Source organism: Camelina sativa, chromosome 4 (genome assembly GCF_000633955.1).
Source record: "Camelina sativa cultivar DH55 chromosome 4, Cs, whole genome shotgun sequence".
NCBI lineage: Eukaryota > Viridiplantae > Streptophyta > Magnoliopsida > Brassicales > Brassicaceae > Camelina > Camelina sativa.
The window spans coordinates 14,041,818-14,056,536 of record NC_025688.1 but is presented as its reverse complement, the minus strand read 5'-3'; the positions used below and the strand labels follow the sequence as shown (position 1 = coordinate 14,056,536).

General features: G+C 30.6%; 2 protein-coding genes across 2 annotated transcripts; one reads left to right on the top strand and one right to left on the bottom strand.

Moving 5' to 3' along the window:
• On the bottom strand, nucleotides 7,480-11,031 carry LOC104783853 (subtilisin-like protease SBT4.5). Its single transcript, XM_019244302.1, has 10 exons — nucleotides 10,920-11,031; nucleotides 10,721-10,815; nucleotides 10,505-10,596; nucleotides 10,165-10,417; nucleotides 9,550-10,060; nucleotides 9,379-9,473; nucleotides 9,078-9,293; nucleotides 8,879-8,990; nucleotides 8,582-8,789; nucleotides 7,480-8,214 (listed from the first exon to the last, which is right to left on the bottom strand). The coding sequence occupies exons 1-10, from the start codon at nucleotides 11,019-11,021 to the stop codon at nucleotides 7,673-7,675; spliced, it is 2,226 nt and encodes a 741-aa protein (XP_019099847.1). The 5' UTR covers nucleotides 11,022-11,031; the 3' UTR covers nucleotides 7,480-7,672.
• Nucleotides 12,503-14,719, top strand: LOC109124693 (ras-related protein RABA2c). The gene is made up of 4 exons (XM_010504998.2): nucleotides 12,503-12,569; nucleotides 12,681-12,746; nucleotides 12,863-13,075; nucleotides 13,945-14,719. Exons 3-4 carry the CDS (start codon nucleotides 12,911-12,913, stop codon nucleotides 14,431-14,433), a joined length of 654 nt encoding a protein of 217 aa, XP_010503300.1. The 5' UTR covers nucleotides 12,503-12,569; nucleotides 12,681-12,746; nucleotides 12,863-12,910; the 3' UTR covers nucleotides 14,434-14,719.

Sequence of the window (14,719 nt, the reverse complement as noted above, 5' to 3'; positions counted from 1 at the left end):
CGTCAACATCATAGTCTCATAAGTTGTATACATGTAAGGTTAACAATATCTTATTGTATAAACCTTAGTTTTCAAAGTTAGTAATTCATATAATCGCGACATGTGTGAAAAAACTTATTTAATAATTATAAGAAAATTAAAAAATCCTAAAAATAAAAGAATTACAATTAATATTTTTGAAGTATAGAAAACCAAAAGTAATCAATTATATCACTAATTCTAATAGGAAAATTTTCTATTAAATTACTAATTTCAATAGGAAAATACGTGCAATTAATAAGGAAAATATTTGTAATTTAATTGCAATTATTATTTATTATAATCATATAGTAAAAAAAGAAATTTATATAGAAAAGTGATTAAAGTATGAAAAGGTTTAATGTGTTAAAATTAGTGATTAACATAATGTAAGAAATATAAGATAATCAAAATAAGATATTAATGTAATTTTCTTAAGTTTTTCAATCAGTGAATGATTTGATAGCGTATTCAATATTATGTTATTATATAAACCTTGGTTTTCAAAGTTAGTAACTCATGTGATCGCGATACATGTCAATTCAACAATTAAAGATGTTATGATGTGTTATACAAAAACTTTGTTTTAACATATTTATAAATTATAAGAAATTAAAAATTTAAACAATTTAATAAATGTAAAAAGATAGTTCATATATGTATGTAATAAAATAATACTAATTCTATAAGAAAAAGAATTAAGAAAATTATACAATTAATTACTATAATAGCATAATTAAATAAATTATATTATCAGNAGGAAAATACGTGCAATTAATAAGGAAAATATTTGTAATTTAATTGCAATTATTATTTATTATAATCATATAGTAAAAAAAGAAATTTATATAGAAAAGTGATTAAAGTATGAAAAGGTTTAATGTGTTAAAATTAGTGATTAACATAATGTAAGAAATATAAGATAATCAAAATAAGATATTAATGTAATTTTCTTAAGTTTTTCAATCAGTGAATGATTTGATAGCGTATTCAATATTATGTTATTATATAAACCTTGGTTTTCAAAGTTAGTAACTCATGTGATCGCGATACATGTCAATTCAACAATTAAAGATGTTATGATGTGTTATACAAAAACTTTGTTTTAACATATTTATAAATTATAAGAAATTAAAAATTTAAACAATTTAATAAATGTAAAAAGATAGTTCATATATGTATGTAATAAAATAATACTAATTCTATAAGAAAAAGAATTAAGAAAATTATACAATTAATTACTATAATAGCATAATTAAATAAATTATATTATCAGTTATTAATCCTAAAAGAAAAAGGATTGTAGATACTCACTTTTACATAAACAAATAATTTTTTCATAATAACGTCTTTGAATTTTTGATAAATTTATGATGTTGTTGGATAATTAGTAAAACTATTACTTATCAGATTACAAAATATGAAACAAATATATTTAAGATATTTTTACTTTTTCAAATATGAGATAAAATTAGTTTTCATTTTTTTTATTGAGAATTATATTTTATTAATTTTTAGTTTTTATAAAATATGAAGTAAGGTATAAATTTGATATAATGCACATTTTTTTATATGAAAATTATAAATGTTATTCATTGGGATTGAGTGCATGGAATTAAAATATAATTTTATTATCATGTAATAATATAAAAAGAAATTGTATTGCAAGATGGAGTGTGTGAAATCTAAATCCGATTTTTTAAAAAATCAAATTAAATAAAATTAAAATTTTGAATACAACTTAAAATTTCACATATTTTTCTTATATCCGCGTTAATACATGAGCCTAATATAGTATCACGATGAGGGGCCAGGGAACAACTTAAACAAAAAAAGAAGAAGATGAGGGGGAACAATTGGGCTACCTGTTCTTGGTCATTATCTGCTGAGCAGAACTTCAGAAACAAGAGAGAGACAAACGAAGAGAAATAAAATTTCAACATTTTTAATCTTATAAATTTTGGGAGAATACGGTGATTATATATTTTATAGGATGTGATCATATTGTTTTATTTTCGTTTTTCTTGTTTTCTCTTTAATATTGAAACTAGATAACAACCCGCACATAGTGTGGGATAAATCGATTTAAAGAAAATTATTATAAGTAAAATTATTATTCGAGAACCAATATTTGTTTGTGTCAAACATAACATGTAACTAAAGTTTTTTATTTATTTATTCAAAGCTGCGTTTTTTTGTGTAAAAAATACGTTTCACCCGTAAAATCTTTAAATGTGTAAGAAAAAATATTGATAAAATGTTAATATTTATTGCAACATGTCTTTTGTGTGGTTTAAAAATCAAATTCATATATCTTATGTTTAATTTTGTAATCATAACAATTTTGCATGTTTCTTATGTAACCATAACAACATATACTAAATCACTCGGTAGTTTAATTAATTATTTCTATTATATGTTAGTAACAATCGGATTCTAAACTAATTTTTTTGAAGATAATATAATTTATTGATTTAATATTTGTGATTAGACTATTTAAATCTTTTGAGTTAGTCGGTTTGTTAATATTTTCTATAAATAACGGATTATTACCAAAAAATCATTATGAAAAAATTAATGAAATTTCAAAATCAACGTATTCGTGTAAGAATACATTTCACCCGTGAATTATGTGAACGTGGTAAAGAAAATATTTATAAAATGTTACAATTTATGGAAATATATATTTTTGTGTGAATGAAAAATCAAATTTTTATATTTATGGTTAATCGAATAACTATAACAATTTTTTATAATTTAATAATCACTCATTATATATATTATGATTTTTTCGGTACTAAGTTTATTTATAATGATAAGGTTATTGTCATATTCGTTTTTAATAGCACATAGATTAATGTACAATTAAAAAGTATATTCCTATTCCGTTATCAATATTTCTAGTTTTTTAATGAATAATCACACTAAGTGTTGAGATTAATTATTTTACATACTTAGATATATATAAATAATTACACATCATGATATCCCCTAATTTATTGTCATTTTTATATTTATTTATGAATATCTATAAATCTATATTTATTGGGAATTAAGTTTCCTTTAATACGTTGGAGATAATTCATGGGTAATATATTTCTTTTTATAATCAATCATAATAATTATTGAAAGCTTGTTATTTAAATTATTATGGTAATAATACTAACATAAAAATAACATTTTTTATATGATTTTGTTAATAAGTTATATGTTCTTTATTTTTATTAACTTTATATATTTTTATAGCCTTTTTAGAATATTTTACTTATATTGATTTTAAGAAATTAATATTTTCTTAAAAATAATATAACTTTGACTTGTATATTTGTAAGTAAATTTTAGTGGAATTTTGACTTAAAATAGTATGTAATTATTTAATTAGTTTTAATATGTGATATTTAAATTTGTGTGAGAACTGATGACATATCTAATTATTATTTAGTTAATTTTTTTTTTTTGAAAATATAATGGTATGTTAATGTAATTAAGTAGAAAAGTTAAGGGTTTTTTGCTAAATGTATTTCGAGGTCTCTGGCGTCGACACATCAGCTTTTTGAAGAGAATGCTTCTCTTTTAATATATAGGGGATATCAGTTCCAATACAACATGTCTACCTCACATGGTAACCAGTGAACTACCACATGTAGTTTTCACAACGCCACTACCAAAAACTTCAGACTATTTTCACAATTCTGGCTATATACCTTACAAATTCTAGATTTCCACAAATAACTAAAGCAATCATCAATGCATCATTGGTGTCTTAGATAAAGAAATATATGTCATTAATTTCTTTGATAAAAAAATCATTATTGTTTTTTTATTGTTATCATTTTGAACATTTATTAGAAAACTAAAGAAATATTTGGAGATGTTATAAAAATGAAAGAAAATTGCTGAAAATTTAATTTTGCTCCTTCAATGCAAGTCGTTGTCAAAAGAAAAAAAAAGAAAAAAAAAATGAAAATCGATGTTAGGGAGGGGAAGAAAAAGAAAAAGAATGTAAGTTAAATACAGATAAATACGCATACTTACTTGGGAAACTTTCAAAAATACTCATTTTTAATGTTACTTTTCAAAAAATACCCTTTCATAGTGTCCATTTTTAAAAATACTCATTTTTAATATATAAAACGATTAAATTATAAACCCTAAACCCCAAATATTAAATCTTACCCCCTAAAAACTATACCCTAAATATAAAATAGAAAACCCAAACCTAAAAAAAAATTCTAAAAATTAATTTAACATATTATAATTGTGTAAAAATGGTAAAAAGGAAAATGTTTTAAAAATGGGAAATTTTAAAAGAGACATCTCAAAAAGGGTTTTTTTTGTAACAAATTCTCCACTTAATTCAACACAGAAAAAAGTGGCCAGGCTAATTTCTAGTTGCTTTAATTTGAACGGACCAAACTACATGATCGGTATATAGCCACTATGCAAAAAACCTTAACCTTAATTGCAAAAAAAACTAACCAATTACACATGAAAGAATTTATCCTGAAAACTTTACGAGGGGGGTATTCAAATGAGGATTTTGGAGGATTTTGGTTTTTTTATTAAAACTATCTGTTATTTAACTTATGATTTTTAAATTACTTCTCAAATTCAATGTTATTCAATTTGGAATTTCTATAAAATCATTGAAAATCACTCACAATATTTTATTATTCAATTAATAATTTGTCAAAATCATATAAAAGCAATTGTTATTCAAAGTAATTTTTTTAAATAAAAAATCAAAATATAGATTTTTGGAGACTTTGGATACATTTTTACATGAGAAATCCGATAGAAAAAATCACAATTTAGGAGGCTTTCCATTTGTCTTTTTTTTGAAAAGTGTCGTCAGATTTTTTTAGTTCATCCCTCCCTTAATCCAGTAGAGGCATTGAAAATCAAGTGACTGCTTTAGCTTCTAACCAAATCAAATAGACAATGTGCTCAACAAGGCACCCCCAACAGTTAGTATCCAATTTGCCCATTCACCACAAAATTTATCAGCTCGTTGATGCTTGGAAATGCCACATCTTCGAGTGCTCATTGTAAGAGAAAGTCAAAATGTCACTATCATCCAAACATAACCTACAATGACCGGATGCAAGAACAAAATCATCATTAATGATCAGGAAGAATGGGGCATATTACATCTGACAAATAGACGAGAATTGTGGTATACACAAAACAAAAACAACCGGTACACAGTTTTGAAAATCACCAAAATGCTTAAAATATATAAAGAAAAGTGTGAAAAGTGACTTGATATCCAAAGAAAAACATATTCTGTAGTGGATGTTGATGACGTTACCACAAATGCTTGGTTCTCTCTACAAAAAGTTCAGACGTCTGAGACAACGCGTAAGGCTTTTTTAAATCTTCACTTGGCCCTTTTTTTATATGGAAAGTTTTTTAGTTCCAAAATATGCAACATATGACACTACATTATAGGATTGGGTAGATTTTAATTTAATTATGTAGTTTGTACTTTTAAGGAATTAATAACTAGAAATGTTTAATCCTTACATACATGTATGATGTATCTAAGGCAAAATCCGAACCGAAAGTAACCCGACCGATCCTCTCAACAATATATTACTGTTAAAAATAAAATGAAATGAAAATGAGAATAGAAGTAATACCACCAGCACAACACTCTGGATCTTCACAAGCACCAGACCAACATGGAGGATAGGGAGCCATCTCTTCTTTATCTTTCTTTGCCAACTATTAATACATAACTGAATCTATAATAGTATTTTTGCAGCAGTTTTTGCTCAAAAATCAGTTTTGAAAAGTTTTTACATTTAATGTCATTTAATGCTTATATTCATATCCAAACAAGTTTTAATTCTCTCTATTGTCCTTATAACCAAACAGAATTAAGATATTTTAAATATCCATATATATAATATTTTAAAATTAATATAGATTTTTAGAAGATTTATTCCATATTAAAAAAAATTATTCTCCTATCATCTTTTTTGATTTTAAAATTTAAATGTAGCGAATCATCATATAATACATAAAGTTGATAAAAATATATATTTTTTCTTGCATATATTGTGATTTGAATTTTTTTAAACGAACATATATTATTCAATTAATATAAAAAGTGTGTGTTCAACATACATATATCGTAAATTTACTGTATATAGTAAATTACAGAATTTTAAAAAGTTTATAATTTATAACTGATATATCTAAACTTAATAAAATGTTTAAAATTATGAATATTTAAAAATATTAAATTTTTAAAATAACACAAAAGAGTTATATTACATGACGGATTATATGATATTACATGATTGAATTGATAATACTAAAAAATAAAATATCATTAATATGATACTTCAATACAGGTTAAATCTTTATTATACTATTTTAACAACACAAATATAAAATATGTCGAATCAAACTGATTTAATTAAGATTATATTAAAAAAAATTGTCGGGCGGTATACCACGAATTATATACTAAATCACAAAAATTAACAAAAGAGTACATTAGCAAAATTAGTATTAAAATAGTACATTGAAAAATAAATAAAAAACTTGTCAAACATACGGGCAGATTGTCTGGCTCGTTCTTCGAGATCTTTATCTTCTGAGACTTCTTTTGTAAACTTTTATCCTCCGGTTTGGGCAACCAATCTTGGAGTTATTTTCTAAATTAATGTTTGGTTGGAAAAAAAAAAAAACTTGTCCCGCGATATACCGCGGGTCATAATCTAGTTGTTATTATTTTACTCTCTACTGATGTTCACGTTAAATATCCAATTGTTATAAAACTTGTGTTTATTAATATGGAAACTAATAAATGTAGTTTGCATAAGAGAATGAATAATTGACTTGATTTCCTTTATTTTTGAATTTTCGAATCCAAACTACAAGCTTATTTGTTTACATATACCAAAAAATTGTTTAAGAAAAAGAAATAAATAAATTATTTCATAGGTTTGACCATGTTAACTATCTACATTTATGATTTATCAAAATTAATGTTTGACTGTACTATATGCGATCATTTATAGCATAATTTCTGTAACTAATTTACACATATTATTAGGCACCATATTTGTTAGAAATCCATTACTGATCTTGTTTAGATCAAGCTCCTGAACAGTTGTACGTAAGATCTCGTGCTTTCGAGAGATTTGAATTTCATATTCGATCAATTCTGTAATTAGGAGAGAATCCTCTGTTATTTTACTAAACTTTCAGGATTCTTATGTTTTTTGAAGTACAAAGAAACAAATATTTTGGTTGACAAAAAAAAAATCAAATATTTTGGTTAACATTGAACAATTCTATCTCACGTAATACTATATTTAAAAATAAATCAAACTAATATAAAATTAAATAAAAACAAATGTATACTTCTTTGTTAACAGTGATAGATTTCAAATGCATAAAACACGCTGATTAGTAAGACTTTAAGATGGTTGATACATTTGATCGTTATCCAAATTAAATCAAAACTCTCATATAACAATGTTGAATTTCGAACCAATAAGCAAATCCGACAAAGATGTTTTGACTTTAAATGGGTGAACGAATTAGAAACCTCCTAAACAACAAACATATCATGACAAGTAAAATAAACAATCATAACTGGCGATAATGTTTAGAGACAAGAACTAATTTTGACTAATCAGTTCGTAGCATAAACAACAATGGGGCTTCTCACAGAATGAACACCATCAGACCATATCAGGTGTGCGGACACAAAATTTTGATCAGCTTCGGGACCTTTGCCTGAAACAGTCACCTTGAAGGACTTCTTCATGTGCAAGGACTTCAGAAACAAGACTTCTGGAAACACCTTGACGTTGAGTTTAGATCCCACTACCTTTGCTTTGTAGGTGCCGTTACCCATACCAACATTAGTGACTGTTCTATGGAAAGTCAGTTTGAACGGTTCTGCCGCCGAGACTTGAGCAGTCATCGATGGATAGTTTAGGTTTCGGGGTAATGAATTACTTTGTTCTTTAGTGCAACTGCTGCTATCACCGGAAATGAGTCTTAAGTTCTTCCCGGTGTAGTTCAAGCCACAAAGAAAGGCGATGTGGTCGGATTTAGTAGCTTCATAAACGAGTCCAGGATGAACTGCAGCTATCGGATCGACATGGCCCGCTCCGTAGGCAAACTCGGCCATCTCGTTAAATGGAGAAGTAGATACACTCATTGGCCAAGCTACACGAAACCCATCAAAAACAGAGTATTTTAAATTTTCTTGCAATACAAGAAACTTATGTTTTAAAGAAAAAAAACAAGGACAGAGNATGAGTCTTAAGTTCTTCCCGGTGTAGTTCAAGCCACAAAGAAAGGCGATGTGGTCGGATTTAGTAGCTTCATAAACGAGTCCAGGATGAACTGCAGCTATCGGATCGACATGGCCCGCTCCGTAGGCAAACTCGGCCATCTCGTTAAATGGAGAAGTAGATGCACTCATTGGCCAAGCTACACGAAACCCATCAAAAACAGAGTATTTTAATTTTCTTGCAATACAAGAAACTTATGTTGTAAAGAAAAAAAACAAAGTGATTTTATTTTTGCTTACCGGTAGTCATGATGGCGGATTGGATCATGGAAGGAGACCAGCTTGGGTGGAACGTTTTTAGGTAGGCGGCTACACCAGCAACATGCGGGCAAGACATTGAAGTTCCTGTATCAACAGAGTACTTTACACGTCTTGTGTCTGATTTGCTTGGTGGGCCATCAGGAGAATAAGCAGCAAGGATCTCTGATCCAGGCGCTGTTATATCTGGCTGAAAATCAAATTCATCATTTAATCAGACATAAGAATGTTAGAATGACAACTAGAAGAAACTTAGCTCTTCTGTGTTTCTATATATACCTTCAAGATATCAGGAATGATTGTGTTTGGGCCACGAGAAGAGTAGGAAGCAACGACTGGAGCTTTCTGATTAAAGATAGTCTCACTTTTCAGAACAGTTGCTTTGGGGTTTCTGGCCAAAAAAATAAAAATGAAATAAAGATGGAGCTATACGATGGAGTACTAGTTGTAAAATTAAAACAGAGAGATGGGTTTGTACATTGTGGAGTTCATATACGAGAGGACAGTGTTATATTCGTCTTCCGATAGAATAGACACTGGAAAAGAGAAGATTAATGCCACATCTCCATTGCGACTCTTAACAATGGATGCAACGGCTCCCATAGCTTGAGCTACATCTGAATTTTGCGGGGAATCGCATAACACAATCTTTCCTTTCACAAGTTTACTGTCTAGACACCCTGGTGAGCAGAACCTGAAACAGCATTTACCATTAAAACCTGCTATGTGAAGACCAAAATAGTTTACAAAGATAAAATGTTTCTTGGAATAGAAGTTACCTGGCTGAAGCATCACCGCAACTACTTGAAGCTGATTGCCCGTATACAAGAGGGTGCTTCCTTCCGTTAAGTTCAAACGAGTTTACCGATCTTCCCTGTTCCACAACAAGCATTAATGTTAAACGAGGAAGTTGTTTTAAAGGAATGATGGATTTGTTTCTTGGTACTTACGACAACTGTCTTGCCGTTCCCGAGAACAACTTTGGTGACAAATGCGCGGTTTGTATTACTAGCAGCAACAGTGAAGATCCAAGGCGCAATGCTCGAGACTGTGCTACGTTGTGGACCACTGTTTCCTGCGGAATTTATAGTGAGGATTCCCTTGGCCATGGCATGGAAAGCCCCGATAGCGATAGGGTCTGCCTCGAACGGTGAACCGTTATCCCCACCTATGGAGATGGTAATAAGGTCTACCTTGTCTGCTATGGCATCGTCAAATGCGGCTAGAATTCCATCAGTGGTGCACCCATTGACGCCAGGGTCACATACTTTATAAACCGCTATTCTAGCAGCTGGGACGCCACCTCTCACGGTTCCATTACCGAGTCCATAAAAGCTTACGTGCTTCACAGCGTTTCCAGCTGCCGTGGATGCTGTGTGTGAGCCATGTCCCATGTTGTCCCTCGCTGACTCAGCAAACCCTTCTAGTTTGGGTGTGTAGTACCGTGCTCCAATAAGCTTGCTGTGTACAGCCACCAGATCGTTCACATTCATTTCAACCTTAAAATTTGACAAATCAAATCCTAACACATTTCAATTGTATAATAAGTTTAAGGGGTTTCATACTTGTTGCAAGTGAAGTTTCTGCCACCTTCGCAAACACCTTTCCATTTTTTAGGAGGGGGACCAAAGCCTTTGCCGCTGAAGCTGTCCGATTCAGGGTAGATTCCACTGTCGATAACACCAATGATTGTATCGCTCTCTACAAGATTGTTTCGCTTTGTCCTTTTGCCTTCTTTGAGGCCCATAAAATTCCAGGACGTCGTTGTTTGGAGCTTCAGTATCTTGCTTGGAAACACAGACACAACTTCGTCCATACCTAAGAAGTAATAACAAAACAATTAAATCATATAGAGTTAATGTTATTGTATAGAGAAGATTAGTAATTTGAGTTAATTACACTTACTTGCTAGTATCTCTCTTTCGAATTCGGTTAGCCAGGCTGCGAATCCGTTGAAACTCCTTTTATAATTCCTAACCAAACGATCCTCGATCGAACTTTGATAAAAAAGAATCATTTGTTAGAGGATCTATGAATTTTAATTTGATCGATAGACATGAAACCATATACATATAATCACATAAACACTCTGATCTATAAAATTGGATTAAATCATTGCACCTCTCTCCGGTGACATCTTGAAGAATACTAGCATGATGGGACATTGGCATGTAGTCAACACGAGCAGGGAGTGCACCCATGTATACAATATACACCTACGGATATATCATCAGCATCAGCATCATGGTTGCTCATAAGTCATATAATTAGAACCATGATATGACCATGTTAACTAAAAAAGGATAATTTGTGCAATTACCTGTTTGTCTTGTTCATTTTCGGCTGCTGCGGCAAAACTCACAAGCAAGGCAAAGACAAAGAGACATGAGGATAGACAAGAGGAGAGAGCAGGTCTTGTCATAATTAATTGATATAAGTAAATGATATTTTTTTTATAAGATTGTTTGTGAGAATGAAAGGAATTATTTATAAGAAGAGATTATGTACATTGGTCTAAGAATGCAGTCAAAGTCTTTTAAGATTCTCTTTCTCTAATTACTAATATATATTAATGGCAATATATATAATGTATTTTCGTTATTAATGGCTTCGATTATAACGTTTAATTTGGCAATTTGCTACCGTTTCTACTTTCTTGGTCCACTATTCCTTGTATCCTCTTTTATTTTCTCTCCTTTAGTTGTTGTTCATGAATACAGAAAATATTTAAACAGAAAGAAATAACCTCTCCTTTGACTTGGTATATATAATTTCTCACTTTATACGACAAAAAGAAAAATATATAAATGTTGACAAATAAAAAAAGAATAATATATAAGTTTATAAACAATAACAGTGTAGTTCTTATTAATATTTAATAGCACTTAAATGGACAAACAAATGGAAATATTTTTTTAAAATTAATTTTATTATGCCTAGAAATGAGTATTGTGCAAATTTAAAATACAGTATATAATCCTAAATTCGGTTTATTATGGCAGCCTAATCATGTGAGGCAGGTTCATAGAGTTTGACCTTACATGAACGAAATATCCGCCACGCTAATGTTTTTAATTAATTGCTCTTCCGGACAACGTGTCTAACCTTTAAAGAGAGGTAATAAATATGTTCCAATGAAATCAAGAATTTTACCAAAAAAAGTGTTTATTATGGCTATGATTCTCTCTTACAAGTTACAACTTTGATCACACTCTCTATGTCTAATAGATATATTAGTTTAAATATGTTGTAACTAATTATATTCTTAATAATTATAGTGAAGTTCCATTTAGAAAGCAAATTAATATCAACAAAATCACTGGCTAATTACATGGATTAGTAGAAGCACATAGAGTCAACAAAATAACTAATAAGCATCTTGTTAGTGTTGTCCAAAAAAAAAAAAAAGTATCTTGTTAGTAAACCAAAGAAAGAAGATACATGTAGCCAAAAAGACCCCAAAAACAAAAAAGTTTACTAATAAGGTTATTTGTACTTTTGTTTACTGTTTTTGCTTCTACTAATCCATGTAATTATGCAGTGATTTTTTTTAAAAAGCAGCCAATTTAGTTGACAAAATTACTTCATGATGACCTCCTCATTTCATTATTACCTCTTCTATTGAACTTGTTCCACAATTTCATATTCAATTTGGCTTATTAAGTTTATTATCAACACTCACAAATACAATCATTGCTCTTTATTAATCGGAAATTATAAATACTTTTTCCAATTGTAATATACCCCTTTGGAACATGCTCTTACTTTTTGCCAGCCTGCTTACAAATCATTAGTTGCCACATAGGCAAAGTAACTGAAGCTTTTGTCTTTTCCCTCAAAGACGACGTCGTTTCTATCCCCTGACACAGATACGTATAATTCACTTTTATTGCTTTCCTCATCTCTCTCCCTCGAGAATAAGAAGAAGAAGAAGAAGACGAAGCCCCCAACAAGCAAATTGAAACAAACAGTTCGTCAGGACATATTTAATTTTTTTTTTTTTTTTCATCTTCCACCATTGATTGTGAGAGAGAGAACTAAAGTTAAAAGCCTCTCTCACTCAAAGTTTCTTTCTTTGTAGATCTGAAAAATTCGATTTTTTTTTTCTTTTTCTTCTCTCGATTCATCCGCCATTTTTGCGAAAAAGGTTACACGAATCGTCTTTCCTCTTGTGATTTACTTTGTGGGTTCTTCTTAATTTCGTTGGATCTGGGTTTGATTATGGAAATCACTGACAAAAGGTTCTCTTTTTCGAATGTGTAGGGTTTGATTGCGAGATCGGAGAGAGAGAGAGAGAGAGAGAGGGAGAAAATGACGCATAGAGTAGATCAGGAATATGATTATTTGTTTAAGATCGTGTTGATCGGTGATTCTGGTGTTGGGAAATCTAACATCTTGTCTAGATTCACCAGGAATGAGTTCTGCTTGGAATCTAAATCCACCATTGGTGTTGAATTCGCCACCAGAACTACTCAGGTGATATTCTAACTTTATTTCGCTGTTTCTTTCTTCAAGTACACCTGTGTTGGGACTATAATTCGGATTGTTTGCTGTTAGAATCAGAGAAGATTTGAACAGATAGTGATTTTAGGTGATGTTTAGAGTCTTAAAGGTGTAATCTGCTTTATCCTATTGTCCATGAAGGTTCCTACTCTCTATTGGTTTTTGCTTGTAGCTTCATGACTCCTTTAGAGTATTGTAGAATTCAGGTGTTTAATATAAGTCTGTTTTGTTTCTTTAGAGTTGCATCTTATATGGTCCTGTGATATGGGGAATTCGGGTGAAAGGTCTTGTCCTCAATACAGTTTTTTTTTCAGTTATTTCGTTTCTTAAGATTGAAGAGTACACTGTTTTGAGAGTATATGGAATCCAGTTCTTTTCTCAGCTACTAAAGTGTATTGATTTCTCCTTTTGTCTTGTTAAGAATTTTTATTCAAGAGAGAATCTTAGTTGTGCTGGCCTTGAGTCATGACAGATGCTTTTCTCAATTTTAAGGCTATAAGTGGATGGTCGTGAGGGGCAAATTGAAAAGATTCTCACAGCTTGTCTTCAATAATTTCATTGTATATCTTGATCATTGTTGTCATCTGTCATGCGTGACCTTGTCCACCTTTATACTCTCTTAAAGTCAACTGATAAATTTTTTGAGAAAAGAATTATGCTATACGCTTGTGTAGTTGTATGCAGACAGATGCGTTAAAAATGTTTGTGGTTAATGTGACTAAGATGGCTCCATAAAATATATGGTCTTAACTTTTGATTGTTGAAACATTAGTAAATTTTTGAGATGCTTCAGTTCTTGAGATCTAACTGGTTGTTACTGCGAATGTATTATGGATACACAGGTGGAAGGAAAGACAATTAAGGCCCAGATCTGGGATACTGCAGGTCAGGAGAGGTACAGGGCTATCACCAGTGCTTATTACAGAGGCGCAGTGGGTGCACTTCTTGTGTACGATATTACCAAGAGACAGACCTTTGACAATGTCTTGAGGTGGCTGCGTGAACTGAGAGACCATGCTGATTCCAACATTGTGATCATGATGGCTGGGAACAAATCTGATCTGAACCACTTGAGATCCGTTGCTGAGGAAGATGGTCAGAGTTTGGCCGAGAAGGAAGGTCTCTCTTTCCTGGAGACATCAGCTCTTGAAGCTACAAACGTTGAGAAAGCGTTTCAGACCATCTTAGGAGAGATCTACCATATCGTAAGCAAAAAGGCACTGGCTGCACAAGAAGCAGCAGCAGCTAACTCGGCAATCCCTGGGCAAGGAACTACGATTAACGTTGATGACACATCTGGAGGCGCGAAACGAGCATGTTGCTCTTCTTAAAGCTAAAGGTAAACGGGGTTGTTCCGCTTGTTCACTCTTCAAAGATTCAAAACTTTTGTTTTTCACTGGCTTTTTTTCTTTCCAAGTTTTGGCTGATGAAACGTAACTATGCAAAGACTATGTAGAATACTTCTGTCTGATTTACTCTTCTGTTGCGTGTTTGTGTTCAGTTAAAGCTTGTGAGATTAGTCAGTAAAGCTTGTTAGTACTATTATATACTTGATTCTTCTCGCCGTTGGTGTGTTCTCCTCATTTCTGGTTTATAAAGTTTTTTGTTTCTGTCTCC

Coding starts and splice junctions, on each gene's coding strand:
- LOC109124693 (XM_010504998.2), top strand. CDS start 12,911: ATGACGCATAGAGTAGATCAGGAATATGATTATTTGTTTAAGATCGTG. Junction 13,076..13,944: donor TCGCCACCAGAACTACTCAG/GTGATATTCTAA, acceptor ATGGATACACAG/GTGGAAGGAAAGACAATTAA.
- LOC104783853 (XM_019244302.1), bottom strand. CDS start 11,021: ATGACAAGACCTGCTCTCTCCTCTTGTCTATCCTCATGTCTCTTTGTC. Junction 10,597..10,720: donor CAAGATGTCACCGGAGAGAG/GTGCAATGATTT, acceptor TTTTTATCAAAG/TTCGATCGAGGATCGTTTGG. Junction 9,294..9,378: donor TGCGGTGATGCTTCAGCCAG/GTAACTTCTATT, acceptor ATGCTGTTTCAG/GTTCTGCTCACCAGGGTGTC.